This window comes from Labrus bergylta, chromosome 22 (assembly GCF_963930695.1).
Source record: "Labrus bergylta chromosome 22, fLabBer1.1, whole genome shotgun sequence".
Classification (NCBI taxonomy): Eukaryota; Metazoa; Chordata; class Actinopteri; order Labriformes; family Labridae; genus Labrus; species Labrus bergylta.
In genome coordinates this window covers 15619483-15647150 of record NC_089216.1, presented here as the reverse complement: position 1 = coordinate 15647150, position 27668 = coordinate 15619483, and the positions used below count along the sequence as shown (strand labels likewise).

At 46.2% G+C, this 27668-nt stretch overlaps 4 protein-coding genes across 8 annotated transcripts in view; 3 read left to right on the top strand and 1 right to left on the bottom strand.

The window, feature by feature from the left end:
* The first annotated feature begins 1156 nt into the window (after positions 1-1156).
* On the top strand, positions 1157-10435 carry LOC110000933 (arrestin red cell). Its single transcript, XM_020656319.3, has 14 exons — positions 1157-1310; positions 4177-4207; positions 4371-4431; positions 5010-5054; positions 5133-5329; positions 5503-5630; positions 5781-5916; positions 6015-6099; positions 6252-6324; positions 6975-7112; positions 7299-7382; positions 8324-8400; positions 8541-8595; positions 9693-10435. Exons 1-14 carry the CDS (start codon positions 1288-1290, stop codon positions 9781-9783), a joined length of 1224 nt encoding a protein of 407 aa, XP_020511975.1. The 5' UTR covers positions 1157-1287; the 3' UTR covers positions 9784-10435.
* A 921-nt stretch (positions 10436-11356) lies between these two features.
* On the bottom strand, positions 11357-12754 carry med11 (mediator complex subunit 11). Of its 3 annotated transcripts, none has more exons than XM_065950237.1 (4): positions 12534-12754; positions 11915-12045; positions 11649-11778; positions 11357-11618 (listed from the first exon to the last, which is right to left on the bottom strand). In XM_065950237.1, the coding sequence occupies exons 1-4, from the start codon at positions 12655-12657 to the stop codon at positions 11572-11574; spliced, it is 432 nt and encodes a 143-aa protein (XP_065806309.1). In that variant the 5' UTR covers positions 12658-12754; the 3' UTR covers positions 11357-11571. The 3 variants fall into 3 exon arrangements, with proteins under 3 accessions (XP_065806309.1, XP_065806310.1, XP_020511969.2); XM_065950238.1 differs by having other exon boundaries at positions 11357-11615; XM_020656313.2 differs by having other exon boundaries at positions 11357-11778.
* A 28-nt stretch (positions 12755-12782) lies between these two features.
* On the top strand, positions 12783-22528 carry pelp1 (proline, glutamate and leucine rich protein 1). Of its 2 annotated transcripts, none has more exons than XM_029281731.2 (19): positions 12783-12959; positions 13117-13181; positions 13484-13589; positions 13700-13849; positions 14249-14320; positions 15077-15136; positions 15284-15440; positions 15516-15648; positions 15746-15833; positions 16063-16151; positions 16365-16478; positions 16723-16873; positions 17025-17178; positions 17257-17312; positions 18172-18305; positions 18564-18666; positions 19193-20773; positions 21525-21815; positions 22121-22528. In XM_029281731.2, the coding sequence occupies exons 1-19, from the start codon at positions 12819-12821 to the stop codon at positions 22211-22213; spliced, it is 3738 nt and encodes a 1245-aa protein (XP_029137564.2). In that variant the 5' UTR covers positions 12783-12818; the 3' UTR covers positions 22214-22528. The 2 variants fall into 2 exon arrangements, with proteins under 2 accessions (XP_029137564.2, XP_065806306.1); XM_065950234.1 differs by having other exon boundaries at positions 12784-12959; positions 21522-21815.
* Positions 22529-24754: 2226 nt separating this feature from the next.
* Positions 24755-27668, top strand: part of alox12 (arachidonate 12-lipoxygenase) — an 11185-nt gene continuing 8271 nt past the window's right edge. The window contains exon 1 of one of the 2 annotated variants that reach the window (XR_010664978.1): positions 24755-24985. The gene's annotated coding sequence lies outside the window, so the exon portion shown is untranslated. The remainder of the gene's footprint in view (positions 24986-27668) is intronic. The other variant, XM_065950235.1, reaches the window with a different exon arrangement.

The following is a 27668-nucleotide window of genomic DNA, read 5'->3' as shown; positions in this document are numbered from 1 at the left end:
GACGGGCTGAATGTTTAAAGTTTAAAGCAATGTAGACTAAGGGGCGTGGTCTCTTTGAGTAACAGGTGGGAGCTGTTAATAAGTATTAATCTGTTGAAGCATCTGTGTTGCGTCTACAGTTTTTGAGTCTTTTGGAGCCATAGTTGGTATGAGTTATTATTCAACCTAAATTTTGATGATGTTTGGGTTCTGGTGGTGGTCTGTAAACCATTGATTTTTAAAGTATTATACAAACTAAAGCTAATATTTTTATTACAGGGCTAAATCACACCATGACTCACTGAGTTACTTTCAGAGGATTTACTTGATTTCTGCTCCATTTAAGTGTGAAAATCGCATATTCTTCCTTTAAGGAAACATGCTATGTTGAAGTGCTGGCTTCTCTGACAACAATGCAGCAGTCAGTATGTCCTCCTTCTAACTTTAGATTCTGGTCCTGAATGATCTGGATTTGTTTGGACCAGAGAAGGTAGAAGGGTTTTAAGACACAACCCACATTGCCGTTTTGGACGCCCCTCTGTTTACCAGATATGAGAGCAGTTATGTTGCAGAGATGGAAGCGGGCAGGAGAAGTGGTTCAGATAGAAGTGATTGTACCCGACCTAAAAAGCCTCTGCATGTTTCTAATAAGCTCCACGAGCAGAAACGTGCTCAAACTAGGATCAATATTGGAGATGCTTTTGAAAAATGGAGAGAGGTTAGAACACAGAAAGGTTTACAGACCCATGCAGAGCTGGATAAACACTGAAGCTTCAGTGACCACCACATGGTGACCTACGTGAGCATTGACTCTGAGGAGGGGGAGGGGAGACAGCTCTCTACAATGCTTAGAATTTAGACTGCAGTACCAATTTTAAACACTAGGTGTCAGAGTTACATATTGCCCCTTTAAGTATATTTGAAGTTAAGAGAAAAAAAATAATACTTAAAGGTATTTCTCATAATGTCAACTTAAACGTTATTTATCATCACCAATTCGTTTGTCCTGCAGGTGATGGACTTCCACAGCTGCTGATCCTCTGGACAGGAAACATCCTGACTGTTTATTTAAAGTTGTATTTATGTATTCATCATAAAAACTTAATGAGGATTGTTTATTTGGGTGTCTTTAATCATCCTGAGGACTGAGTGTGTCTGACAGGAGGAGTTCTAGCCTCAAACAGGAAACAGGCTGATGATCCTAAAAAGCTCCAAACAGCAGCAGCAGGAGGAGGAGGAGACCCGGACCAGCACGGACTCAAGACCTCCAGCTAACATTAAAGATCCAGTTAAAGCCGGACTACAGAGATGGGGGACAGAACCGGGACCAGGTGAGACTCACTCGGTTTGTTCAGGTGTTCTGTCAGATATTAAAGTAAAGATGATCCGCGAACGGATCCTGCCGATCTCCTCTGAGGGTCACAGCTGGATTTAAACCCTGAGCCTATCAATTGATCGAAACGTCGACTATTAACGACTGTTTTTCTAAAAGTAAGAGTCCTGTCTTTGTGAATGTCGGCTGAGTTTAATGAGAAAAGTCAAATCTGCCGAAAATGACGAGTTTACATCAGGGTGTCGTAACTTCCTTCTGACGAGCTACCAAACCGTTTGATTTCCTCAAATATGATCGATTCATTCTCAGGGATGATTCAGAGTCACCGATCTGAGCAGCAACCTCAGATGTCTCACATCCCCGGATTTAAACTCATGAACGATCATTCTGCATCCTACCAAAAACTAAAACATCCTTAAAAACAAGAGTTCATTAGTCCGTTTTACGGGGTGCATTTGAACGCAACATCCCCTTTTTTTCTGTATTGCAACAGCAAGATTCAGAGTAAAAGTGATGAGTCTTTAACTTCCTGATGTTTCAGTGTCCTCTTTAGTACCACTAAGAGTTGCTACACTGACATATTTGAATTAAAGTTGATTTAATGAAGATGATGCAGATGTGTAAACTCCTGCAGTTCCTTGAGTGTCCACTAGAGGCTGGTTGCAGAAGCACAGGAAGTCACATACACACCCATTCTAAAAAGTGTTTTTACAGCAGAGATTAACATGTTTACAGCCTGGTTCAAAAAACCAAATAGGTGTGATTAGCTCATGTCTCGATCGACACACACTGTACGGGGGGGGTGAATGTTTTGATGATCATCAGTTTTGATTTGATGAAGCTGACCTGATTGACAGGCGTGTAAAGGTTTGTCAAGAGGCTTAAAACCCGCCTCAGCTCCAGCTCTCAGCCTGTTGTTAGGTTGACTGAAAGTTAGACTGAGACAGCATTTCCAGCATGGAGACCGCCATCGATGGGACTCCAGCGCCCCCTGCAGGAACAGAGGGGTGACGACATTCAAACATTAATATTTACAGTCTATGGTCGTTTCTCAGTTTCAGTCTCTAAACAAAAGGGAGACGTCCATAAAGACAGAGCAGGATGTTTTTTTAAAACTTCTTTTTAAATCAGACAAATCTTATTGTTTGTTTTTAACCTCTTGAACTTTGGTCTCTTTGATACGGAGTCCTCTCTGACTCATTCTAAGGTTCAACGCCAAATTTAAAAACATGGAAATTACCTGTAAACGTACTTACAGTCACTTTACTGAATCCTACCTGAAGGGGTCTTATTACGAGGAGGAAGCTCTATGGAGGACAAAAAGTGCAAACATGCTTCAAACCATCAGAACCGGCTGAGAGCATCAGACCCGTGTTGGGTTAACAAATCAAACGTCCTGCAAATACATACGTACATGCAAAGTTCAAATCAGACTAACCCAGAAAATAAGTGCTAAAGAAAAACGCTGCAAATCACAATATCACAAGGAAGCAGTCCAGGCCTGCAGGGGGCGCTCAATGAAACACTTATACCATTCAATGAGAGAGACGTCGGGTCTACAGAGGATTCTTTGTTCCAGTGACGCAAAAATCATCATTTTGCATCACTGGAAGCTCCTTTTCAGACTTGGAAATACAAAGATTTCCCATCTCAGGGGAAAATGAGGGCCGGATGCACGACCATCCAAAAATACTACCAGGTTTCTAATGATACAAAGCTTAATGCAAATGCAAATTACTCTTTCAATACTAATCTCCGGCCCGTTGCCTAGCAACCTCCACAGCTCCACTAGAACTGGCTAACTTATTGGAGCCTCCTTCTGTTTTTATAACATTTATAGCTAATGGACTGATTAGAAACCAATGATCACATTTAATGTGTTTCACTCGGCCACTTTGAACCGGCATGCAAAGAACTATGGGAGATTGATGCACTGTGTTTGCACTTTAAGGCGACCGTAGTTTCTTTCCAGCACTCTCTTAACATAACCTTAACTGCTTATCAACGGTTAGACAGAAAATAAAGATCTGAAAACATTTGTATTGATTCAGAGAGACGAAACGTCTGCGGTTAATAAAACACAATCCCTCCTTCTTCAGGGTTCAGACTGTGCTGACTGTGGACAGTTTCTCTGTTTTCAGGCGGGTTTCTGCTCTGCGTGCTGACTCAGCAGCTCCTCTCTCTGCTGACTACATGTTTATTATCCTTACTTGAGTTCTTCCCATTGGCATGAAGGGTTAACAGGAAGCAGAGGACATGTCTGTAGATACTCAGGATGTGTGTTGTTTTTTTTATCTCCAGTGAGAGTCAACGTTTGCACATTCCTGCACAGACGGAAGCTAATGAGTCTAAACTCTGCAGCACCTCTGTGCATCAACATGGACGCTGAGGCAGTGTAGACCTGGATTTTTTTGGCCCTGTGCTTGTTTACATGGACTGTGCAGGCGGGCTGATTAATGAACGCACTCTGTCACAGACTAATTCCTGGTATGGTCATCTCGGACACAGTGGTCTCATTTCCTGGAATCCTCTTCTTCCTCTTCTTCTACTTCCTGTTTGGACCCTGCAGAGCTGGGTCCGGTCTCATTTTAAACCTGGTTGTGAGCAGTGCTGTCCCCTCGTTGTTGCATTAAAGGGACAGTAATGAATAAAGATCATAGTTCAGTGTGTGACTGAACGAACAGAAAACAAACTTTGATTTATTGGATTTTCATTTCAGCACAACAAATATCATGAACGTGAACCTCGTGTAACATTTACAAATCACACGTCACTCATGTTAGGGTCAGAGGTCAGAGTTCACCTTTAAAGGGTTAGTCTGAGAAATCAGAGCAAATCAAACCTCTCTCTCTCTCTTTCTACAGAGTCTTTAAGAAGTCCAGCCCAAACTCTAAGGTAGGACATGTATGTAGGTAACTGTGTATGTGCATGTGTGTGTGTGTTTGTGCATGTGTGTGTGTGTTTGTGTGTGTGTGTTTGTGCATGTGTGTGTGCGTGTGTTGATGGTTGATCTTGACTTCCTCCATATTGTTTTCTGCATGTCTATGGCTGTCCTCAGCTCACAGTTTATCTGGGGAAGAGAGACTTTGTGGATCACTTAGACCATGTGGATCCAGTAGGTGAGTCTGAGCACACACGCACACACACGCACACACACACACACACACACACACACACACACACACACACACACACACACACACACACACACACACACACACACACCACACACACACACACACACACACACGTATGGAGGCTGAAGATGTGACCTCCTTGAGGAACATCCAGTTACTGTGCATGAATCAAATCCTAACACCTGCAGAGTCCTCATTGACCGTCAGACGGTGCATTCAGGATCCTTTTTTTTATTTCAAAAATCTGAACTGTACATCCTCACATGGTAACACTCTCGTACTAGGACGTTTTTTACGAATATAAGTTTATACTAAAAGCAGAGTTACATCTCACTTTAATTTACTGGTGAGCAATGCATTATGGGATATGTTGTTCTGAAAAGTGTGCACCGGTTAAGTAAAGATGGCAGCTTTTCATGTCAGCCTGTATTCAAACAGACCCCGTGGGACCTTTAAGATCAGTGTTTTTCAAGATGGCCGCCTGTCACTCGGTCTCATCGACTTATAAACTCTGCTCAGAGACTCATGACTCATCTTTCCTGAATGTGTGTGTTGTTTAGACGGAGTGGTGCTCGTTGATCCGGAGTACCTGAAAGACAGAAAAGGTAAAAACACTCAGGGATAAACACAAACACACCGACTTAAAGTCTGCATTATTAACCCCCGCGTCCCTCCGTCCTCAGTGTTGGTGACTCTGACGTGTGTGTTTCGTTACGGTCGGGAGGACCTGGACGTGCTGGGGCTGTCGTTCAGGAAGGATCTGTTCGTCCGCACGCTGCAGGTTTTCCCCCCTCTTAAGGAGAACCAGAAAAGTGTGAGCCGTCTGCAGGAGAGGCTGCTGAAGAAGCTGGGAGAGCACGCACACGCTTTCTGCTTCAACGTAAGACACACAGAAAACCAACACAGCTGCACGACCCTGACCTCTGTCTCACGCCGACAGGCAGCCGATGGTCACACAGAACAAAACCAGCTAGCTGCACGTTTTCTAAATCATTTCAAAGTATCAAAGTCTTACATCCAGGTATCTTGACAAGTCCATGCTCCATTTATCAGGTCCCTCAGAACCTGCCATGCTCAGTGACCCTGCAGCCAGGACCAGAGGATTCTGGGAAAGCGTGCGGCGTGGACTACGAGCTGAGAGCGTTCTGTGCCAAAACTGCAGAGGAGAAGATCCACCAAAGGTCTGACGACTTCACACACCTGAGACGAGAATTACATCATCTCCGACCAAATAATCACACACCTGAGACCTTCTGTGTGTTTTTACCTGACGTTCAGGTGTTCATGTTCACCTGTGTGTGTCACCGTGCTGTGTGTGTGTGTGTGTGTAGGAACTCAGTCCACCTGGTGATCAGGAAGGTCCAGTTCGCTCCGGAGACACCAGGTCCTCAGCCGATGGTGGAGACGAGCCGCAGCTTCCTGATGTCGGACAGATCTCTGCACCTGGAGGCCTCTCTGGATAAAGAGGTAACACACACACACACACACACACACACACACACACACTGTAACACACACTCTTTACTGTTCTGTTAGATGACAGCTGAGTGTGTGTGTGTGTGCAGCTGTATTATCATGGAGAGCCGATCAGCGTGAATGTGCAGGTGACCAACAGCTCGTCTAAGACGGTGAAGAGGGTGAAGATCTCAGGTGATACAGCAGCTGATCATTATTCAATCTCTCATCTATCATCAAAGTACTGACACTACACCTGTGTGTGTGTGTGTGTGTGTGTGTGTGTGTGTGTGTGTGTGTGTGTGTGTGTGTGTGTGTGTGTGTGTGTGTGTGTGTGTGTGTGTCAGTGCGTCAGTTTGCAGATATCTGTCTGTTCTCCACGGCTCAGTATAAATGTGCGGTGGCTCAGGTTGAAGCAGAGTGAGTATCAAAACATTACACTTTGTTTCTCTGAAGGTTTGTGTGTTCATTATGAGAATGATGATGTGTGTGTAGAGGGGGGAGGGGCCTCTCCAGCTCCTCCCTCTTGTCCATATATGGTAACATCAGCTGGACGGTAGAAAGAATGCAGCTTTGAGGCGTCACTAACTTCTTATAGAGGGTCGATGGTTTGAACCCGGTTTGAAGAACTCCGTCTGATTGAATCCGTTTCTAAAGAGATATTATCTTTACATCTATGTGAATCTTTTATTAAGGTTATATCAGCACTTCAGTCACTTCTATCAATCTGTTGAACTTACAAACATTTCAAACATGACGTACCGCCCCTCAGGAGTAGGGGCGTGGCCAGAGGGGTGGCGGGCCCCAAAGTCCTAAACAATGATTGGCTGTGACTCCAGTTCAAATCTAATAAAAGCTCAGAAGATTAACATGATTCCATATGATAAGTGGAGATAGAAAGGGTTAATAAATTAGTTAATAAACCAGTTCAACAAAGTCTGGACACGCCCCCTCTCAGCAGCAGCTTTCACACCTCAGATGTTTTCTAAGAAGGGAACCTCGTGTTCATAGTCATGCAAACAGTGAGTATGTAGCGACTGAAAGAACTGATCGCTCATTCTCCCCCCCAGACACCAGGTGTGTCCCAGCTCCACCTCCTGTCAGGTGTACACTCTGACCCCGAGTCTAGGCACCAACAGGGAGAAGAGAGGCCTCGCTTTGGACGGAAAGTTAAAGCACGAAGACACCAACCTGGCCTCCAGCACCATGTACACACACACACACACACACACACACACGTACACACACACACACACACGTACACACACACACACACACACGTACACACACACACACGTACACACACACACACACACACACACACACACACACACCATATCTCTACCTGTGAGTCAGTGTTTCTGTCTTACCTGTGTCCTGTGTTTGTGCTGCAGAGTCAAAGAAGGAGCCAACAAAGAGGCGATGGGCATCCTGGTGTCTTACAGAGTCAAAGTCAAACTGGTGGTGTCTCTGGGAGGGTAGGTTCACAAACTGCAGCTTTCTCAACATGAACAGTAGTCTAACAACTGTGAGTGCTGTCTGGTGGGGCCACCTTTGGGAGGTTTCCTACTGTCATTGCAAACTTTGCTCATTTTGAGCCCCTACTGTGGTTTAAAGATTTTAAGCTCTCGTGGGCCCCTTCTAGTCTGGGTCTCCATGCAGTTCCCTACCTGCCCTGCAGGTTCCCTACCTGCCCGGCCTGTTGTGCCTCTGTGTCGATGTGTCTGTGTCAGGCAAATGTCCTCTTAACTTGAAAAAAAACAAAGTTTAGTAAAGAGCAAAACGTTTTAAGTAAAAACTCTTTATGTAACAATTAGTGTTTGACATGCAACCTGTTTCAGTAAACTGAGCATAAAATCCAAACAGCATTTCATGTTAAAATGTCCAACTTTACAGCTGGAGTTCCTCCAGTGTCCACTAGAGTCTGTCTCCTGCAGTGAATCAGTCCTCATAGAGCCCCATGTTAAAATGAACATGTTTAAAGCCTGGTACCAAAAGCAGTTTGGGTCTCTAGAGCTCATTTCTCTCTTGCCTTTGAATGTTTATACATCTCGCCTGTTTTCATTATATTAAGGCATAAAGGGAAGTAGAATTAGGGGGCGTGGCCTCTTTGAGTGACAGGTGGGAGCTGCTAGCTGGTATCCGCTTTATTGTCCAAATATGGTCACTTACTTCTGGCTACAGAAAAACCCCCAAACTTTAGGTTTCATAACGTCAGTGCATTAACCAATCAGAGACATCAAGGTGGTACATCACCCCAGTCCAACTGTTTTTAACCTGCTGCATGTCATCAGATCATTTGAACTCTTTATCTTGTTCTATGAATAAAGTTACCGTACCTTTAGATTAAAGCAACAAGGGTTGGAAGTGTGTGGTTTTGTTCAGAGTGTGTATCCTGTGTGTGTGTTTGTGTGTGTAGCGATGTCTCAGTGGAGCTCCCGTTTGTCCTGATGCATCCTAAACCAGCAGACCAGCCCCGCTCACAACCACAGCCAGGTAACACACACACACGCACATGACAAACACATACACAAACACACACACAAACATGTGTGTGATTAGGATTAGTGTTTGATTTAATTCCTTTAATGGCTGACTCTCTCTCTCTCTCTCTCTCTCTCTCTTCTGGTCTCCAGTTGCTCCTGAAGCTGCGGCTCGAGTGGACATGAACCTCATCGAGTTTGATGTGAAGTGAGTGTGTGTTTGTGAAGATAAATAAGATCTGTATTAACCCTCCGTGTGCCGTGTGGTGTAAAGGTGGTCTGGATTAGTCTGAAGTCCCGTTTGGTCTCCTGCAGTCACATGTGGCTGTAAATGGAGCAGGTGAAGCTGTTCTTATATCCCAGGTAACACATGTTCACATGAGAGTGGACAACGTTTAGAATCATGGCTTCAGTTGAGTGAGGGAGGTCAATCCTGTTAACACGTGTTCATCAACGTAATGACTCTGTGATCCTGCAATCTAGATTAGAGCGTACAGATGAGCACGAGGTAACGTGTAGTCAGGGTGTGACATTCATCAACGCTCACTCAGCCGACGTTCATCAGAGAGTCGGAGCAACACTATCAGATCCAGCTTTTAATCTGCTGAGGGGGAAATAAATCACAGAATCTCAACCTTACACCTGGTCACCTGACAGGAAGCAGGAAGGTCCTTCAGATGATCAAAACTGAGATTCTCCTTTATACAGAGTGATTTTAAACATCACAGTGTTTCTGGTTTTAATGACTGACAGTATTAACTATACTACTAGTATTTCAAAAGGTTAGATAAAGAGAGAGGCGCAGGGGTCCGCTCACAGATTGACAAATACTGACGATGCTTCAGCACGCTACGGGACAAGGACCCAAGTGTGAGTGCGCCCAAAAACAGTTTTCAGTTTGTCTGCAATTCTTGGGAATTCAAACAGAACTTACCCAATCTTGCGAGCCTGGGACTTCTGTTTTTGTTGTCATGGTAACAAACATCCTTTGAATCAAATCAAAGTTTAAAAGCGTGGTACCGTGACGACCCTTGGGAGGGGCGAGCACAAAGACTACAAAAATATTTTGTAGACATAATCTTCAGTTCAGTTTGTTTGTAAATCTGTAGGCATGAAGAGAGTTTGATGATGTTTAAGTAAAGAAGATTATCATCTGCATAGAGACGCACACTGACTGGATGCAATAGAAAAGGTTCTGATCGATGTGGTCGACCTTTTCTTAAAAAAAGACTCTGAATGAGCTCGGAGCATCTTTCCTGCCCCCTTTGATCCCAAAGTTTGAACATGTTTATTTCCTGTCTTTAGAACCTCCCCTCAGGTGGAAGACTTTGTGTTTGAAGACTTTGCTCGCCTGAGGTTAACGGGGACGAAGGATGAAGATGGACCCTTCTGTTAGCTTCTCCTCCAGTGTCTGAGAGGAGGCTTACACTCAACCTCAAAACCAAAGACGAAGAAGAGCGACAGCCTCCTGACCTCCAGGGGGTTAAAGTATTGAGTCCAGGTCAGCAAGCCCCTGGTCAGCATATGTGCTGCTTCAAACAGAGGATGAAATATATTTTTATATCTACAACAGGTTGTTGTCTTCAGGTATCACCAACAGAGGAACCTCTGGCTGTAGCTGCCTCTTTCACATCTGTATGATATATGAAATGAAGATGTAACGACGCCTCAATATACAATTACAAAAAGAAACTAATACAATTTAAATCCACTTGAATATATACATATATATATATAGCAATACTATTGTCAAACCAGCAGAGGGCGCTACATATGTTCATTTGAATTAGGCTTTGTAAAGAAAAAAAAGTAAAACCTAAAGCCATGTGTGTGAGTTAGTGTGCGTGCGTGTTAGTGTGTGAGTGTGTTAGTGTATGTGTGAGTGTGTTAGTGTATGTGTGAGTGTGTGTGTGAGTGTTAGTGTGTGTGTGTTAGTGTATGTGTGTGAGTGTGTGTGTGTGTGTGAGCTGCTGTCGTTATAATCAAAGCTTTCATTGATAATGTTTTTAATCACGTTCTGTTTGTGAAAATAAACTTTTATGAATTCAGCTGCAGGCTGATGTCATCTTTCACTGATTCCTGAACAAACGTATGAGACGAGTCGTGAACTAACGGATGTGTACTGTGAAAGTCTGTCAAAAAAAAACATTAAAGGAGCAATATGTAACTCTGACACCTAGTGTTTAAAATGGGTACTGCAGTCAAAACATTGTAGAGAGCTGTCTCCCCCCTCCTCTCTAGAGTTGATGCTCACGCAGGTCTGTAAACCTTTCTGTGTTCTAACCTCTCTCCATTTTTCAAAAGCATCTCCAATATTGATCCTAGTTTGAGCACGTTTCTGCTCGTGGAGCTTATTAGAAACATGCAGAGGCTTTTTAGGTCGGGTACAATCACTTCTATCTGAACCACTTCTCTTGCCCGCTTCCATCACTGCAACACCTGTTGACCTGATAACTGCTCTCATATCTGACAAACAGAGGGGCGTCCAAAACGGCTGTGTGGGGGGTGCCTTAAAACCGCCTACCTCCTCTGGTCCAAACAAATCCAGATCATTCAGGACCAGAATCTAAAGTTAGAAGGAGGACATACTGGCTGCTGCATTGTTGTCAGAGAAGCCAGCACTGCAACATAACATGTTTCCTTAATGTCTGATCATATAGTAAGGTCACTTTATCATTTCACTCACTACACATCTTACTGATCGATCCTTTAAAACAATCCTTTCCAACATCTTCTGGCTCACATTTCTTAACTTTAAAGATTTCTCATTGTCTTTGTGCTTTCTGACAGTAAATAAAGAATATTCAGGATTTTAACTGTTGTAGAGATAGAACTGAAGCTAAAGGAAACACTGAGAGTCAGTTTTCCTGCTCCTTTTTGATCAAAGTGTTTCCGTCTCTGAACGAGTTCAGACTGTAGAGGATCTTTGTTAGAGGGTCGTACACATGTTTACAGATTGAACTGAAACCTTCTGAAGAAAACATCTTTGTAGTTTTATTAGCTGGATCATTAAAGCGTCTAAATATGGATCAGAGTGCACAACAACCACCAAACAACAAAACACACCCAGACGTGTCAAACATCGCCCTCAGAGGACCGGCTTTGGTCCAGTTTCTGTAAAAAAAGAGAAGTCCAGGCTGTACACTGAGACATGTCCTGTCTGTCGGCGTCCCGTCTGTCACCTTCACGTCTGCTGCTGCTGCTGCTGCTGCTGCTGCTGCTGCTGCTGCTGCTGCTGCTGCTGCTGCTGCTGCTGCTGCTCCAGCATGAGCTCGCACGTCCGGCCCAGTTCTCCCAGTTTGACCTTGGCGTACTCGGCTCGGTTCAGCGCCATCTGACAGTCCTTCCTGGCGGAGTAGGTGGAGCCTTCATGAGGCTGACCCGTGGCTACCTGCAGAGGAGACGGAGGTTTACTGCTTTATTCTTCAGATGGGAACACGATGCACTCTGATTGAGTTCAGGTGCTGCAGGATTCTCTCATTATTGTTAGCACTAATTATTCGCCTGTGTGTGTGTGTGAGTGTTACCTGTGTGAGGTAGCGGATCTGGCCACTCAGCTCGTTCTCCACCCGGCTGACGGAGCTCTGAAACTGGGCCACCTGTCTGTCCACGAGGCTGGCATTGTGTTTATCTTTGGAGAGCTCCAGGATGATGTTACCTGAAGAACACAACGATGACATCATCATCATCGTCAATGGATGTATGGATTATTATCATAATAAAGAAAACCTACGATGATTAAATATAACTTTAATGACTGAATACTGTCCCTGAAGGCAACATGAGGGTTACCTCTATCAGCACCTGTCTACACTTTTCTGATCATTCTTTTGTTATTCATTGAAAAGGTGTAAAATTAGATATACAGATGTACTTTATTCCCCCCAAACGTAGTCATGGTTATTGATTAAAGTCAGTTTGATACCGCCAGAGACAGAGTAATCTGAAATCCTGCAGGTCTCTGTTCAAACTCGACACATAAACTAATGTGCAAAAAAAAAAAAAAAAAAAAGACTTGTGAAAAATACCTGCCAGCTCAGGGCCAGTCTATCTTAAGTTGTACAACATGTCTGTGTGGATTAGAGACATAAAACCTGCCATTTAACGCAGGTAAAAGTCAGTCAGTGATGCGTTCACGGTCCTCACCTGCACACTGTAGGATCATCGCTATCTCCTTCTCCACGTCCTCCAGAGCTCTGAGCCGCTCGTTCGCCATCAGAAGGAGGGGAGAGGAGTCCTGCTGGCGGCGTGTTGCCTCTGCTTTGACCATAGACACGCTTTAACTCGAGAAATGAACTTCTTCTGACTCTGAAGGCGAACGGCTGAAGAGATCCGGTACGGGCTACGGCCAAACAAAGAGCGCACTAAATCTACGTCATCCCGACGCGCATTCATGACGTCATCTGTGCAGAGCCAGGCGAACAGGCAAAGATGGCTTCGTCGGCTTGGCTGCGTGGTTCGTCCGCGCCGCGGTTAACGGAGGGTTTGGTGTCCATGCTGAAGGAGCAGAGACCGGAGTACCTACCGGCGCTGCTGTCCAGCTACAGGGAACATGGCGTCTTCACGGCGCAGGTAAACACACCTCAGCACGAGGGCTAGTTAGCCGAAAGCGTGTGTTTGTGTGTAGCCGTGGCTAACGCTACATGCTGCATTGTTCACACCTGGAGACAGAGTGTGTCCAACACGTTTAGCTTTTACCTGTAACGAGCACGTGTGTTTGTGTTTGCAGGGCGCGAGCGCTGCGGGAGGTCTCGTGGGGTTCAGTAATGCCAAACTGGGCTCGAGCAAGACCAGGTGAGTGTCAGACAGGTGGACAGTCACTGTGTGATACCTGTGCTCACCTAAGGCTGTTGATTATGATGATATATGTGTTGTTAGCATTCAGTATTATAATAGTTAATGTTATTATAATCAGTGTCACAGTGTGTTTGTCTGATGAAGAGATTGTATTTACATGTGTGTGTGTGTGTGTGTGTGTGTGTGTGTGTGTGTGTGTGTGTGTGTGTGTGTGTGTGTGTGTGTGTGTGTGTGTGTGTGTGTGTGTGTGTGTGTGTGTGTGTGTGTGTGTGTGTGTGTGTGTGTGTGTGTGTGTGTAGGTTTGAGGGTCTGTGTCTGCTCTCCATGCTGGTTAAAGACAGCTCCAGTGATGTGTTCCAGCAGCACTGTCTGTCCTGGCTGCGCTCGCTGCAGCAGGTCATACAGGTGAGACATGCACTGACATTCACTTTGTTTATAATAACGTACACAGCTCTAAAGCCCTCCCTCCCCCTCTCTGTCTCTCTCTCTCTCCCCCCCCCCCTCTCTCCGTGCAGTCTCAGGCTCCGGTTCAGACCATCCAGCTGGCCGTGAACATCCTGAAGGACCTGCTGCAGTACTCGTCTCAGCTGGCTGAACTCGCCCGAGAGGTGGGCCTTAACTCCATCCTCGGCATCCTGACGTCTTTGCTGGGCCTGAAGACGGAGGTGAGGGGGCGGGGTAGTGTGGTGAGGGGGCGGGGCAGCGTGGGACGGGTGTTCATTGGGCCTTGTTCTTGTGGTCGGCACTGACAGAAATCATTAGCGAACATCCACAACAGGATAAAACGTGACTGACCGGAGCAGACTTCTTTATACACCTGGCTACTGACCAGAACCAATCAGACGAGACTTTACTCAAACAACACCCTCAGAATCATAAGAACTGTTTGTAGAAGAACCAGACTCTCCTGAGTGGCTCGCTGCAGCCTTCATTTCAAACATCAAACACATTTTTACATTGTGACGCCGAGATGACAGAAAATGAGAATCTCTCATTCAAAGATTCATAAAAACAGTCGACAGATTAAAGAAGCCGTTATTTCAGTCTCATGTTTTTGTTCTCAGTGTGAGCTGGCAGCCATGGAGGGGATGACGGCCTGTATGACCTTTTACCCTCGAGCCTGTGGATCCCTCAGGGTGAGAATCACACACACAGAGACACACTCAATTCTTTTTGTTACCACATGTTTTTAAACAGTCTGTCATTTTAACGATCAGTAGAATTATAGAAGCTCGTCAGATTATTATTTTATTAACCAATAGAGAGAGAGCCCTGAGGCCACAGCCACACGACAACAATCCTCTAAAAGCTCAATCCTTTGTTTAAAGTTAAACACACAGAGGACAACATTTTGATCATAACTAGCTTGAACACGGCTCCACGGAACGACTAAAAACTCTGCAGTACACATGCCAAGCCAGGAGGTGGCGCTGTGACTTTGTAATGAAGCGACACGCTCATGGTCACGTCCTCGTCCTTCTGCAGAACGGTGAGGTGTAACCATGACGATGAGGAGTGACCCTGAACTACAAAGAGAAAACATTTCGAGGAAATATCGACTGTCGACATTTTCACAAACAGAACTCAGGAGTCGGCCGTTGTTGTAGTCCACCTACTCGCTCATGGCTATTGGCTGGAAGCGTACTGAGCATGTGCAGAAAGTCTCCAGAGGAGCTGCATGGTTACAGTTAGCACGACAACGGAGGCGCTGCTGTTTTCAAAACATACGCAAACTAACAGCCACAGAGCGACAAAATGTCGTTGTCGTGTTAGCGTGTCCTAGACTTTACAAACACACTGACCATATTTGGAATAGACTCCTCCCTCTTTTCCTAATATGGTCATGATTCTCTCTCTGACTGCAGCTCTCTGATGACATGTTTCTGTTTCAGGACAAACTGGGGGCGTATTTCCTCTCCAAAATGGACAACAGCAACAATAAAACACGCGAGGTTTGTTCTCTCGGTTAACGACGTCTCTGTTCTCTTCCTTTAAATGTTTCTCATCATTCTGCGTCAGAGGTTTTCATCTGCGAGTGTTTTATTGTCAGATGAACTCCCCGTGTTAACACATGACTCGCCCCTCTCTCTCTCCGTCAGATGGCGTGTCAGTGTTATGGCCGGCTGCCGTGCCTCGGAGGCCTGTTGGACAGGGGGGTGGGTGCTGGTCGAGCTGAGGGCTGGACCAATCAGATTCACTGTCTGCTGGCCTCAGCTAATGGGCTGCTTGGCCAGATCTACCAGGGAGCAGAGACAGGTACAGACTGAAGATATTCAACATGACAAAGTGTTTAAATTGAACTCTAACGCATGATGGTGTTTATGGTCACAGACGGGACGCTGCAGTACGAGGGTCCGGGGGTGGAGCTGGCCTTTCCTCCTCTTGACCAATCAGATCCTCTGTTTCTGCTGCAGCTTCAGCAAAGATACACAGCTGTCTGCACGGCTCTCAAACACACACTCGGGTACACGTGCGCACACACACACACACACACACACAGGTACACACACACACTTAATTTCTTTAAAGTGAAAACTCATCAGTCTGCCTCTCTCCTTCAGGGTTGATCCGTCCTCAGCCGTACGTCTTCCTGTCAGACCAATCCTCAATCTGCTGTGTCGAGCCCTCGCTGTCAGCTCCAAGAGCATCGTGAGTGCACACACACACACTACACATACACATGCACACGCCAAACACACACACACACACACACACACACACACACACATGCACACCACATACATATGCACACACACATGCACACGCCAAACATAAATGAGCCCGTCTGATGAATAGATTGCTGCAGTATATTTAATTAGGGTTTTCAAAAATGAGCTGTTACTTGCAAACATTTTGTGTGTGTTTGTGTGTGTTTCAGAATCTGACAGGTGACGGCAGTGTGAGGTTGCTGGTCCTGCCCGTCGTTCACACACACACTCTGGAGGTCCTTTCAGCTCTCATCACAGTGTGAGTAAAGGACTGTGTTGCTGACCCTGCGTGCGTGCGTGCGTGCGTTTCTGACACTGTGTGTGTGTGTGTGTGTGTGTGTGTTGCAGACACTGTGTGTGTGTGTTTCTGACCCTGTGTGTGTTGCAGACACTGTGTGTGTGTGTTTCTGACCCTGTGTGTGTGTTGCAGACACTGTGTGTGTGTTTCTGACACTGTGTGTGTGTTTTTCAGTGTCCGCAGCGGTATGGTTCAGTACTCTACCGTGTTACAGAGGCTCTTCTCTCAGACTCTGTCGGCCTGGACACCTTTACCTGAGAGCAGTCTGGGGCAGCAGCGAGCGTTCAGGTAACTGAGGAGACGGCCAATCAGAGCCCAGCATACAGACTGGTTTTCAGATGTTCAGAGATCTAGAAAATAGGACTTGAGTCATGCATGAAGTTTTGACATGTTGACGTTTAAATGCTGAGGCAGTGTTGAGATTCCCGACATCGTCACCAAACGTAATTTTAATAAAACAAGTTTTTAAGAGAAGTTCTCGTCACATTCCTCTGTGGATCTGAGGATTAGTCTCCTCCTCTTCCTCCCTCAGCTCAGTTCGGGTCTCAGTCTACAGAACCTTGGAGCTGTGGTTACAGGTGGGCGGAGCCTCTGCCGGCATCCTGCAGGGGAGCCCGGGTCACTCCGAGATGCTGTTTAGTCAGCTGCTCAGTGACATCACACCGGGGGCGGAGTCTGTCAAGGTGAGGAACAGAGTTTACTATTTTCAAAGATGTTCTCTCTGAACTTCAGGAAACAAGAAGATGAGTTCACTGGTGTTCAGGGCTTGTTGATATTTACTGTGTGTCTCTGTGTGTGTGTCTCTGTGTTTGTGTGTGTGTGTGTGTGTCTCAGCTGCGGGCCGGTCTGTCAGCTGATGCGGTTCCTGGAGGGAAGCCGGGCCCTCGGAGGACTAAGACTTTAGTGATGGCGGACTCTGTGGGTCCGTCCCTGCAGAGGAAAGGAGACCTGCTGGCCAATCAGGACACGTGTCTGTCAGCGCTCAGAGGTCAGCTGCTGCTCACACTCTTACAGTCTCTGAAGAGTTTAATGATCCGAGTCATCAAACTCTCCTTTCTCTTCACAGCTCTGAGACAAATCCTCCTGACCAGCGGCACGCTGCTGAAGGACGACATCCACAAGGTACACATCACAGAGATGACCTCACCTGATCAGATTGAGATACAGACGTACCGATAACTGCTCATATGTTTTAATCATAACTGTTGTTGTTGGGGTTAAATGTTAGGCTACACAAAGCTTTAGGTATCCCAGTGTTACATTTCTTTATTTAAAGAGCAAAATAATAAATGTATCAAAAAGCTTAAAAATCCAAATGATCCAAAGAAAGTTATCTGAACTTTGAGCTTCACGTCCAAACAGGACGCGGCAACACCTCTCAGGTTTTTCAAATTAAAATCTGTAAACCTGAAGTGTAAGAGCAGTTCCATCTCGTCTGAGCGTCGCCATGGAGACGATTTGTGGACGCGTCTCAGACGATCTGTTTTTGATCAGCGCCATCAGTCCGATATCTGAAAGTTATGAGACGCTGGAGCTGGCCGTCCTGACGAAGGACTAATCGGACGTAACACCAGTGAAGGGCGGTTCCCACTCCACGACCACGGTGATGTCCTCGCCCTTGCTGCCCAGCCGTCTACATGGAGGAGGTGTGGGGGGCGTTAGGGACCATGTGGTAGAGTAGGTAGTATCAGCGAGGTCACTTCCTGGAGCTCATATGAACACAGACTGGATCTGTTGAGGGTGGCGTTGCTGTTTTGGTTTCGGTGGCGACTGGCCATGTGGGAGGTTATGTAACTCATCAGTTGGGCTGGGTGTCTTCACTGAGTGATTATTCTTTCATCGTGGTCAAAGTGTCTAATGTTTAACTCAGAAACCCTCGGAGAGAGCGGAACGAACCAGCTGCTCCGGGGTAACACACAGAGAGGGCCGTGGTCGGTCCTGTAAGCGTTGAAGCACTAACGTTTCCTCCTCTTTGTCTCAGCGTCTCCACGAGGTCGTCCTCCCTCTGTGTGTGCGTCTGCAGCAGCAACAGTCCAGCTGCAGTACCTCCTGTGAGTCTGCAGGGGGCGTCAGCGGGCAGTACAGCAGCGCGCTCAGCCGGAGGGAACTGTACAGGTACGGACTACGTTCACACTGCGTGGTTAATTCTTACCTTCAGTCAGTGAATCATGACAGTTAAAATGATATACATATTTATGGCATATAAAGCCTTTAAAGCTACATGTTCTAATTTATTAGACCGTGTAAGACCGACCAGACGGAGACTTTCTGCTTGTTATCTTTTTATTCACTGACTGTAGAGAGTTTTATTTGACTAATTGATTGACTGAATCATTGAAATGATTAATGTCTGACTCTGTTTTGGGTCCTCAGGTTGCTGCTGGCTCTGGTTCTGGTCCCGTCCCCCTGCTGGCCTCCTCCTCTCACCTGTGCCGTCTCCATCCTCAGCAGCGGGCGCACGGACAGAAACATCAAGGTGACCTTTCGCAGCAGGGAGAGCGTGCAGACTTTTAATTATAACCTGTGGGGCTTCTTTCTGAGATTGAACATCTTCTACACTTTGAACTCTTTAAGTAACAATCGTCAGCTTTACTCCAGTGCTGTGAACATGAGCTCATATACTTTCCACATGTTCTCCATCACACCTGGATGAAACTCAGAGCTGCTGACTCCAGCTCCGAGCGGCTGGAGGTTTGTGATGTGCTGATGTTGGGGAACTGTACGGGTGTGAAGTTACTTAACCCGAGTTTAAGCTTTAGTAGGAATCTAGTAAAAAGAGAGGGGGGGGGGGGGGTTGTTGTTGGCGTCTCCTCCTCTGCAGCTCTCTGTCCGTCTGTGAGAGATGCTAACGGGACTAGAAATGATCCTGATTCAGCTCGACATGTTGTGATTCTGAGAGGACTCTTCACTTCCTGTCAGATTAACAGATTTTTATTGTTTGCTTTAATTTTTTTTCTCTCTCTCTCTCTCTCTCTCTCTCTCTCTCTCTCTCTGCCCCTCAGGTGTCTTCATTCTGCACCGAGGCTCTGACCGTATGCAATGCCCTCCTTCACCCCCGTGTTTCCCCCATCTCCCTCCCCTTACCCCCCCTCACCCTAAAGCCCACCCCCTCCGCTCCGGTCCTCTCCTCCGCACAGGGAACTGGACTCACTCTGCCCACCCTCCTTGGAGGCCCCGCCCCTGGCACCCCCTTCCCCTCCCGTCACTCACTTGGTCTAGCCCCCGCCTCCCTGCTGGGCTCTCTGGAGAACCATCTCTCTCTGGTCCCTGGTTTGCCAGGTCAGGCCCCCGCCGACATGATCCTGACCCCACACGCACACCATCAGCAGGACCCCCCTGGGCTGGGCCCCCCCGAGGGCCAGCGACCCGTGTTTGTGCGCTACGATCGCGAGGAAGCGGAGGATGTGGAGATTTCTTTGGCGAGTGACTCTGATGACAGCGTGGTCATCGTCCCCCCCGGAATGCTCAACATGGAGGCGCAGCAAGAGGACCCGGGAATGGGTAACCCTCCCAGCCTAGTCTCTGCTGCGCCAGGGGGCACTACAGTCTCTCTACCCGGGGCTGACACTGTCACCACGGCAACAACATCCACCATCGACGGGGTGTCCCTCCCCAACAACCACGCCACCTCCTCCCCACTTCTCACAACATCCACCACCCCAATCAACTCCTTCCCACCATCCAGCACCTCCGTGGTCTCCCTGGTGCCCCCCCACAACTCCAGCTCGCTCACAGCGCCCCCAGGTGTCCTGGAGGAGTCGTTGCCAGGGCGACAGCTGCAGCAGATGCTGATGCAGCCGTCTGGTCAGCCCGGCCCCCTCCCTCTGCCGCTCCAGATGCACCAGCTCCAGAACCAGCTGAGCGCACAGGGACGCCTCCTCCACCCACACCAAGCCCCGCCCTCGAGCAATGAAGACTCCGGCGTCATTAACATCAACAGCACGGATGAGGAGGAGGAGGAGGAAGAGGAGGACATGGAGGACGACGAGGAGTTGGACGAGGAGGAGGAAGAGGGGATGGACGAGGAGGATGAGGAGTTTTACGAAGAAGATGAGTACGAGGATTACGATGAAGAGGAGGGGGAGGAGCTGGAGGAAGAGGAGGAAGAGGAGGATGGAGAAATTCCTCCTCTGGAAGGAGCAGAGGAGAAGGCGGAGGAAGGGAAAGTTCTGCGTGCGGCGGTGGATGAAGGTGGGATGGCGGGGTTCAGCGTGGAGGGGGAGGAGGAAGGAGGCATCGAGGAGATCCAGACCAACAGATCGCTGTTCGGGGAGGACAGGATGAAAGTGCAGGAGGTGGAGAGCATCGGCGTCCTGGAGGAGGCGCGGGAGGCGGAGGCAGAGGAGGACGAGAGCGAGAGGATGGACGACCCGACCATGCCTCAGATCCTGTGTGTGACCGGAGGAGCCATGGAGGAGAGGGAGGAGCCTGAGGAGGAGGAGGAGGAAGGAGCAGGAGGGAGAGCAGAGGAAGGAGGAGGAGTAGGAAGGCTGCAGGAAGAGGCAGGTCTGTGGCAGGGAGCAGCCAATGAGATCGAGCCATCAGCTTCCTCAGAAGAAAGCTCAGCCAATAAGAATCAAGAGGTAAGAAGTTTCTCACCCTCGAGGGTTAAGTTTAATGGATCATTTTGGTATCTGTGAAACGTTAAGAATGAGATCTTTTATTTCTCAGCAAAAGAAATCAGAAAACATTCACATTAAACTCTAAGACCTAAAAGTTCAGAGTTCATAAATGACGGCTGTGGTGGAGAAGAAATGTTCCCTGATTTAGAAACAGACGATAAGAGGAAGTTAACCAGATGTTGTCAAACAGCTGTGTGTTCACAGATGTTTGTAAGAACTCCCAAACCTGCAGCAGGTTCTGGTTTTAGGTCACGAGGTTACAGAGAAAGTCGTTGGCTGATGATGCACTCACAGTATGAGTCGTGTTGTGTGTGTGTGTGTGTGTGTGGTGCTGTGTTGCCAGCACCAATCAGCATTTAGATTCCCCTGACTTCCAGGATGCTTCAGAAACCTTCAATCCAAACTGTCGTTGCTTTGAGATTTTCTCCTGACGTCCTGCGCTGCATCACAGCTGCTCAAACCGAACCTCGTTCCAAAAACAAACATTTTGAACGTTCACAAATATCTTTAGAATTTAGTAAGATCTTTCTTTATAGGATGTTTCTGCTGCTTGTCCGACAGCCTAGTGTTGCTACATGTCAAAAAAGTCGAGACGCACGAGTAAAGACGCAGAAGAAGAAGAATCTGTAAATCCAAACACATCGGGATGTGAATAAATGAAAACAGAATCTTTAAAAAAATCTTTATAAAGTGTCTCTGTTCTCGTCAGCAGGAGTCAGGAGCTGCGGAGGAGGAGGTGACGGGGAGTGAAGATCCCACCTCCAGCCTGCAGGAGGAGCTACAACCAGCGCTTCAGGAACAAGAGTCTGCAGCAGCCAATCCTGAAACATCCACAGATCCTAAACTGCCAGGAGAAGAGACGGAGGCTGAGAAAGGAGAGACAGAAGGAGCTGAGGAGGCAAGAGGAGGAGAGAGTGAAGGAGAGGAGGGGAAGGGAGTGAAGAGGAAGAGGGAGGGCGAGCAGAAGGAGGAAGAGGCGGGACAAGGCTCAGAGAAGAAAAAGGTAAATGAAGGTATAGGGAGGAGGTTCCTTTAAATGTTTTTTTTTTTTTTAACTGCACATGGCCATATTTGGTAAAGTGGGAGGAGCCAGAGAGAGTGAAGGAAACCCGCGCTGCTCTCGAGCTCCTCCCACTTGACACTACGACTTAAGTCATTATGATCGGACATTTGTCTCATGAAAGTCAAACTGAATTTTTTATATCACGGCTTCTCCGGGGGTGAGGCTTAAAAAGGAATTAAAAGCATTATCATAAACATGTTTCATCTCCCTCGCTCTCTCTCTCTCTCGCTCCCTCTCTCTCTCAGATGGACGAGGAGTCGATGGCGTCCATGTTGGCTGATTTCGTCGCCTGTCCTCCTGACGATGAGGACGGAGCGTCTGGATCAAACCGCTCATAGACTTGAACTGATGTTGTCGAGGTTACCATGGAGACTGTATCATTAGAGACGTTGCCTCCTCGCCACATCCTCCATCATGGTTGAACGCTCTCAGTGTTCACGTCACTTCTGTTGAGACGTGAGGCGTCTTTGTGAGTGACGTTCCATCGACCAGGTTAATAAAGGTAAAAGTAGAGTGAGGTTTAATAAAAAAGAAGACTCCTCCCACAGTCCAGCTGACTCAGTTTGTGTAAAGTCTTATTTGTACCTTTCATTATTTTTGTTTCATCACTGATTTCAAAAGTAAAATCATCAAACACGAGTGAAAACATGAAACCTGTCTCCGAGAGTTTATCTCAACCTGACGTCTCATCCTGTTGAAAAATCCAGTCACCGCGTGTTCACTCCGTCACGTTAGCATTAGCAGTGTGTGTGCTTCCACACGCTCCGCTGCGTCTCCGCTCCGTCAGTCCAGAGTCCTCTGCAGCTTCTGTTTCTGCAGGATGACGGAGCAGATCGAGCGGAACAGGAAGTCAGACACAGAAACAACATTAAAACATGCTGTTTATTTTCAGAATAAAACACTTTGTGGTCACGTTTCAGAACAACGACCATCTGTGTGTTTTTTGATGTGTTTATATCAAAAACATCGTATTATCTCGCTGTTGGGAGTGAATCTGTAGAATTACAGCGGGAACTCCTTTGTCTCGTGACTCCAGCTGTCCGGCGCCGCTGCTCCGTGCTGTGCTCTGAGAACGCCGCCTGTGGCTGTTGATGAACGAGGGAGCAGCACACGCATATCTGTTGGAAGTTCTGGGTTAGATTATAAACGTATGTAGACATGTCTCATGGTCAGGTGATCGTTAGCTCCTTATCGCATTACCTTGTGCTCTCTGTCGCTCTGCTTCACTTCCAAACAAACACATACACACTACTACTGTTTTCACATCTACACTCCTGGACATTTCTAGAGAATTTCAGGAGAATATGTGTCTTTCTATCAATGCTACAGGAAACATAATGCAGCAGGTTCATTAGAGGTGGCGTGCAGACAGTCTATGGTCGTGCAGCAATCACAGGGAATAAACGTCACCACCCCCTCCCACTCGTTCCAGGTGAATTCTCCTGATTATATCCTGCTGCGTTCTCACATCAGCTCACTCTGACTTTCTGCAGAATAAATACAAGGAGGCTGGAGGAGAAACTCCGGGTGAAGACAGAAACATTTCCTTATTTTGTCCTTTAGGGCTTTACGTGTGGACACAAACATCTGGAAGTGTGCGTCCGGCAGATGTCTGTGTGAGGTCACGGTGAGTGATCACATTGATCCTATATAAAGATGAACTGTGACTACGTGAGACACCATTTCCTCTGGTGTTGAAAAATGAAGATGATGCTGAAGTGTAAAATCCTGCAGTTCCTTGAGTGTCCACTAGAGGCTGGCTGCAGAAGCACAGGAAGTCACACACACTCAGGTGGCTGTGGCTCAGTTGGTAGAGTCATCGTCTCTCAACCAGACGGACAAGGGTTCAATCCCCAGCTCCTGCAGCAACATGTCCAAGTTGTCCTTGGGCAAGACACTTAGCCTCGAATTGCTCCCACTGCTTCTTTGGCGGTGTATGAATCGGATTAGTTACTTCTGATGGTCTCACTACATAGCAGCCTCTACCATCAGGGTGTGAATGTGAAGGTGTGATCTGCGGTGTAAAAGCGCTTTATAAGCTCATGTCCATTTACAATTCTAAAAGCCTGTTTTTACAGCAGAGATTAACATGTTTACAGCCTGGTTCAAAAAACAGACAGGTGCTATTAGCTCATGTCTCAATCGGCACACACTGTACAGGGGGTGAATGTTTTGATGACTCATCAGTTTTGATTTAATGAAGGATAAGAGTTATTCACAATAAGGCATGTAGCTGACCTGATTGACAGGCAGGCGCGGTGTAACGGTTTGTCAGGAGCTTTAATGTTTGTTAAAGGAATATGTTAAGACATGGGGGGGACTCTGAGACTGAGCAGTTCTTGACAGCGTGCAGCAGTAGAGAGACTTTCTTGCATGCCAGGTGGGCAGGTCCTTTAGTGTGTGAGGTCATGTGAAAGCTCTGAGTTACTGCCTGTGGCCATGGAGCACGTTTACATTAACACATATCTCAAATGTTTCTGAGTGTGGAGAGAAACAGAGACCACAGAAGTGACTAAAAGTACAGGTCTGAAATGTCAGTTAAACTTCTGGTTTAATGAGCTGAAGATCTCTGCTGAGTGAAGTTTATTCAGTCTGACGAGCAGAGAAAGAGTGGAACTAAAATCTGACCGAAAATGTGACACAAAGTGAACATATTGAATCACATATCATAAATCACTTTATATAATATAAGAGTTTATTTTATTCTGAAAATCTTTGTGTGAATTAAAATCTGTGAAAGTTTTTTTTTCTCAGACTCTGTTTAAAAGTTTTTTCAGCTGCTCTGTTCAGAGACTGTTATCTGACACGGACAGCACACTGACCTAACTTCCTTTATGCAACTCCCTCCCTGTGTGTGTCTGTGTGTGTCTGTGTGTGTCTGTGTGTGTGTAAGAGAGAGAGGTGAGGTAACACAAAGGAGTGATTGAGCAGAGTGTGAGGGAGAGAGTGAGCAGAGGAGGGAGTGTGAGAGTCACTGGTGCTGACCTCAGAGACACAGCTGCAGAGTTTAAAGACTTTAGAGGAGAGGAGGACTAAAAGAAGAAGGTGTGTGAGAACAAACGGAGGTAACGGAGATCTTCAGGAGGAGGAGAGGACGTAGCAGCTCTGAGGTGAGATGCGGCTTCTTACTTCATCACGGCTTCCTGTCAGGAAACTTCTTATTAACCATTAACGAGTTATTTTAGATCTGAGCTGCTGAAGATGTTTCAGATATGAATCTGTTTGAAGATGTGTAAGAATGCAGTCACCTGTCGTTTCCTCACACCTGTAAACACACAAACATTAGCTGAGAGTCCTGATGGTGTTACACCAAGAGAACGGTTCAAAGTTAAAGTGTAAGAATCCACACAGGGACGTTAGACCCAGAGGAGCAGCAGGGTGGGGGTGGATCTGTAGTCTGTATCACTGCTGACACACACACACACACACCTCTGTATTTAGTACACTCTGTCCTGAGTCGCTGATCGCGGCTCCAGATGTTCAGAGACGGGACGATGAGCTCTGAAGATGAAACGTTGTCCCTCACAGGAGCTTTAAAATCAACTCCTTGCTGAATTAAAAATGCCTGTCATGGTTTTGCTTTCTTTAAATGGAGGAGTTCTATGACGTTAACCAACTAAAGCAGTTTGCTTAACGATCTGTGGATCTGTGTTCTACTAGTTTGTTGCTGTGATGGTTGACAGACTCACCTGCTGTTTCTGAATTCTTATCAGATTATTTGCATCCGTGTGGTTTACTCATTTGGTTTTTCTTTGAAAGGATATTTAAATTATTTCTAAATAAAATTATGATATTTGCTCATCAGACCCCTCAGGCGAGCGAATCACTGAACACAGTTTGTATACAACAGAACATTTCTGAGCCGTCTAACAGCAGCATCATGTAAACAATCTTTAACTCTTTAGTTTCCTCATGAATAACACCATGACCATCAGCTCATGTTGAGATGGTGTTTCAAATCTATGGAATCAGAGTTAAAGGTCCAGTAGGAGGAGTTTGTTAAACCAGTCAGGGGAGATGGTTGTCCACTCAGAGGATCCTGATCTTTATGTGGCTGAAGATGTTGGATGGTGTTTGTTTCTGAGCAGACCAGTCTGGTTGTTAGAGAAGCTGGCTCTGTGTTTGGGAGGGCGGAGCCACATTAAAAACAGGAACCAAATAGAGGACATTGACATGTTGACACAACGACTCCATCATAAACTTTATTGTATGCTAACATGGAAGCACAGACAGGAACACCTCCTCAGCCCGATGTGACAGGTCAGCTGTACACTTCATGGTGACGTATCATTCTGTTCATGTTTTTAATAAAGATCACACGTCAGTCGGGCTTACTTTACATTTAACAGTGAAGATGATTGAGGCAAGTGAAGATGATTGAGGCAGGTGACTCTGCGTTTCCTGTTGTGACTTCCTGTTTCTGACCTGATCGGCCCATAGAGAGGCCCTTTACTGTCATCACAAAGAATACAACCAAACTTTGTTGGCAGCAATCCTGAACAGCAGCGTTACAAAATCTACTTTACATATATAAGAAAATAAATATATTCATGGTTATGTCCATATATGGCTGTGCAACATTGATGTCCTGTTTTCAGTCATAAAGACTTGTTAACCTGAGCAACGCCGCTACAACCAGAACATTAGATAATTAATGTGGTTAACGTTGGAGCGCAGTCAATGTTTGGATTTGTTTGAGGACAAAAACCACAAAGTTAGGATTATTCAAAAATGTGGTTTTCCTTGAAATACAGTACTTTTGTAAAGTTTTGGAGAATGTGCCTTTGTACACGATGAGATGGAAGTCTTTTTACACATCCATCCATCCATCCATCACTCCATCCATCCATCTATCCATCACTCAATCCATCAAACATCCATCCATCCATCACTCCATCCATCCATCTATCACTCCATTCATCCATCCATCAAACATCCATCAAACATCCATCCATCAAACAACCATCCATCCATCATCCATCACTCTATCCATCAAACATCCATCATCCATCCATCTATCAAACATCCATCCATCCATCAATCAAACATCCATCCATCCATCAAACATCCATCCATCATCTATCAAACATCCATACATCCATACATCTATCCAACCATCCATCTATCCATCACTCAGTCCATCAAACATCCATCCATCAAACATCCATCCATCTATCCAACCATCCATCTATCCATCACTCAATCCATCAAACATCCATCATCCATCCATCAAACATCCATCCATCTATCCAACCATCCATCTATCCATCACTCAATCCATCAAACATCCATCCATCCATCACTCCATCCATCCATCCATCTATCACTCCATTCATCCATCCATCAAACATCCATCAAACATCCATCCATCAAACAACCATCCATCCATCCATCCATCACTCCATCCATCAAACATCCATCATCCATCCATCAAACATCCATCCATCCATCAAACATCCATCCATCCACCCATCTATCAAACATCCATCCATCCATCAAACATCCATCCATCCATCCATCTATCAAACATCCATCCATCCATCACTCCATCCATCCATCAATCACTCCATCCATCATCCATCACTCCATCCATCCATCTATCCATCCATCTATCACTCCATCCATCATTCATCCATCAAACAACCATCCATCCATCCATCCATCCATCCATCAAACATCTATCCATCCATCCATTCACCCATCCATCAAACATCCTTCCGTCCATCTATCAAACATCTATCCATTAAACATCCATCTATCCCTCCATCATCCCTCAAACCTCTATCCATCCAT

Excerpts from the sequence above, each read along its gene's own strand:
- LOC110000933 (XM_020656319.3), top strand. The coding sequence starts at position 1,288 with ATGGGGGACAGAACCGGGACCAG. Across the intron at positions 5,917-6,014 it reads AGGCCTCTCTGGATAAAGAG|CTGTATTATCATGGAGAGCC; the intron begins GTAACACACACA and ends GTGTGTGTGCAG. Across the intron at positions 7,383-8,323 it reads CTGGTGGTGTCTCTGGGAGG|CGATGTCTCAGTGGAGCTCC; the intron begins GTAGGTTCACAA and ends TTGTGTGTGTAG.
- med11 (XM_020656313.2), bottom strand. The coding sequence starts at position 12,657 with ATGGTCAAAGCAGAGGCAACACGCCGCCAGCAGGACTCCTCTCCCCTC. Across the intron at positions 12,046-12,533 it reads GATGATCCTACAGTGTGCAG|GTAACATCATCCTGGAGCTC; the intron begins GTGAGGACCGTG and ends TGTGTTCTTCAG. Across the intron at positions 11,779-11,914 it reads AGATCCGCTACCTCACACAG|GTAGCCACGGGTCAGCCTCA; the intron begins GTAACACTCACA and ends TCTCCTCTGCAG.
- pelp1 (XM_065950234.1), top strand. The coding sequence starts at position 12,819 with ATGGCTTCGTCGGCTTGGCTGCGTGGTTCGTCCGCGCCGCGGTTAACG. Across the intron at positions 16,152-16,364 it reads CTTTCAGCTCTCATCACAGT|TGTCCGCAGCGGTATGGTTC; the intron begins GTGAGTAAAGGA and ends TGTGTTTTTCAG. Across the intron at positions 16,874-17,024 it reads CGGGGGCGGAGTCTGTCAAG|CTGCGGGCCGGTCTGTCAGC; the intron begins GTGAGGAACAGA and ends TGTGTGTCTCAG.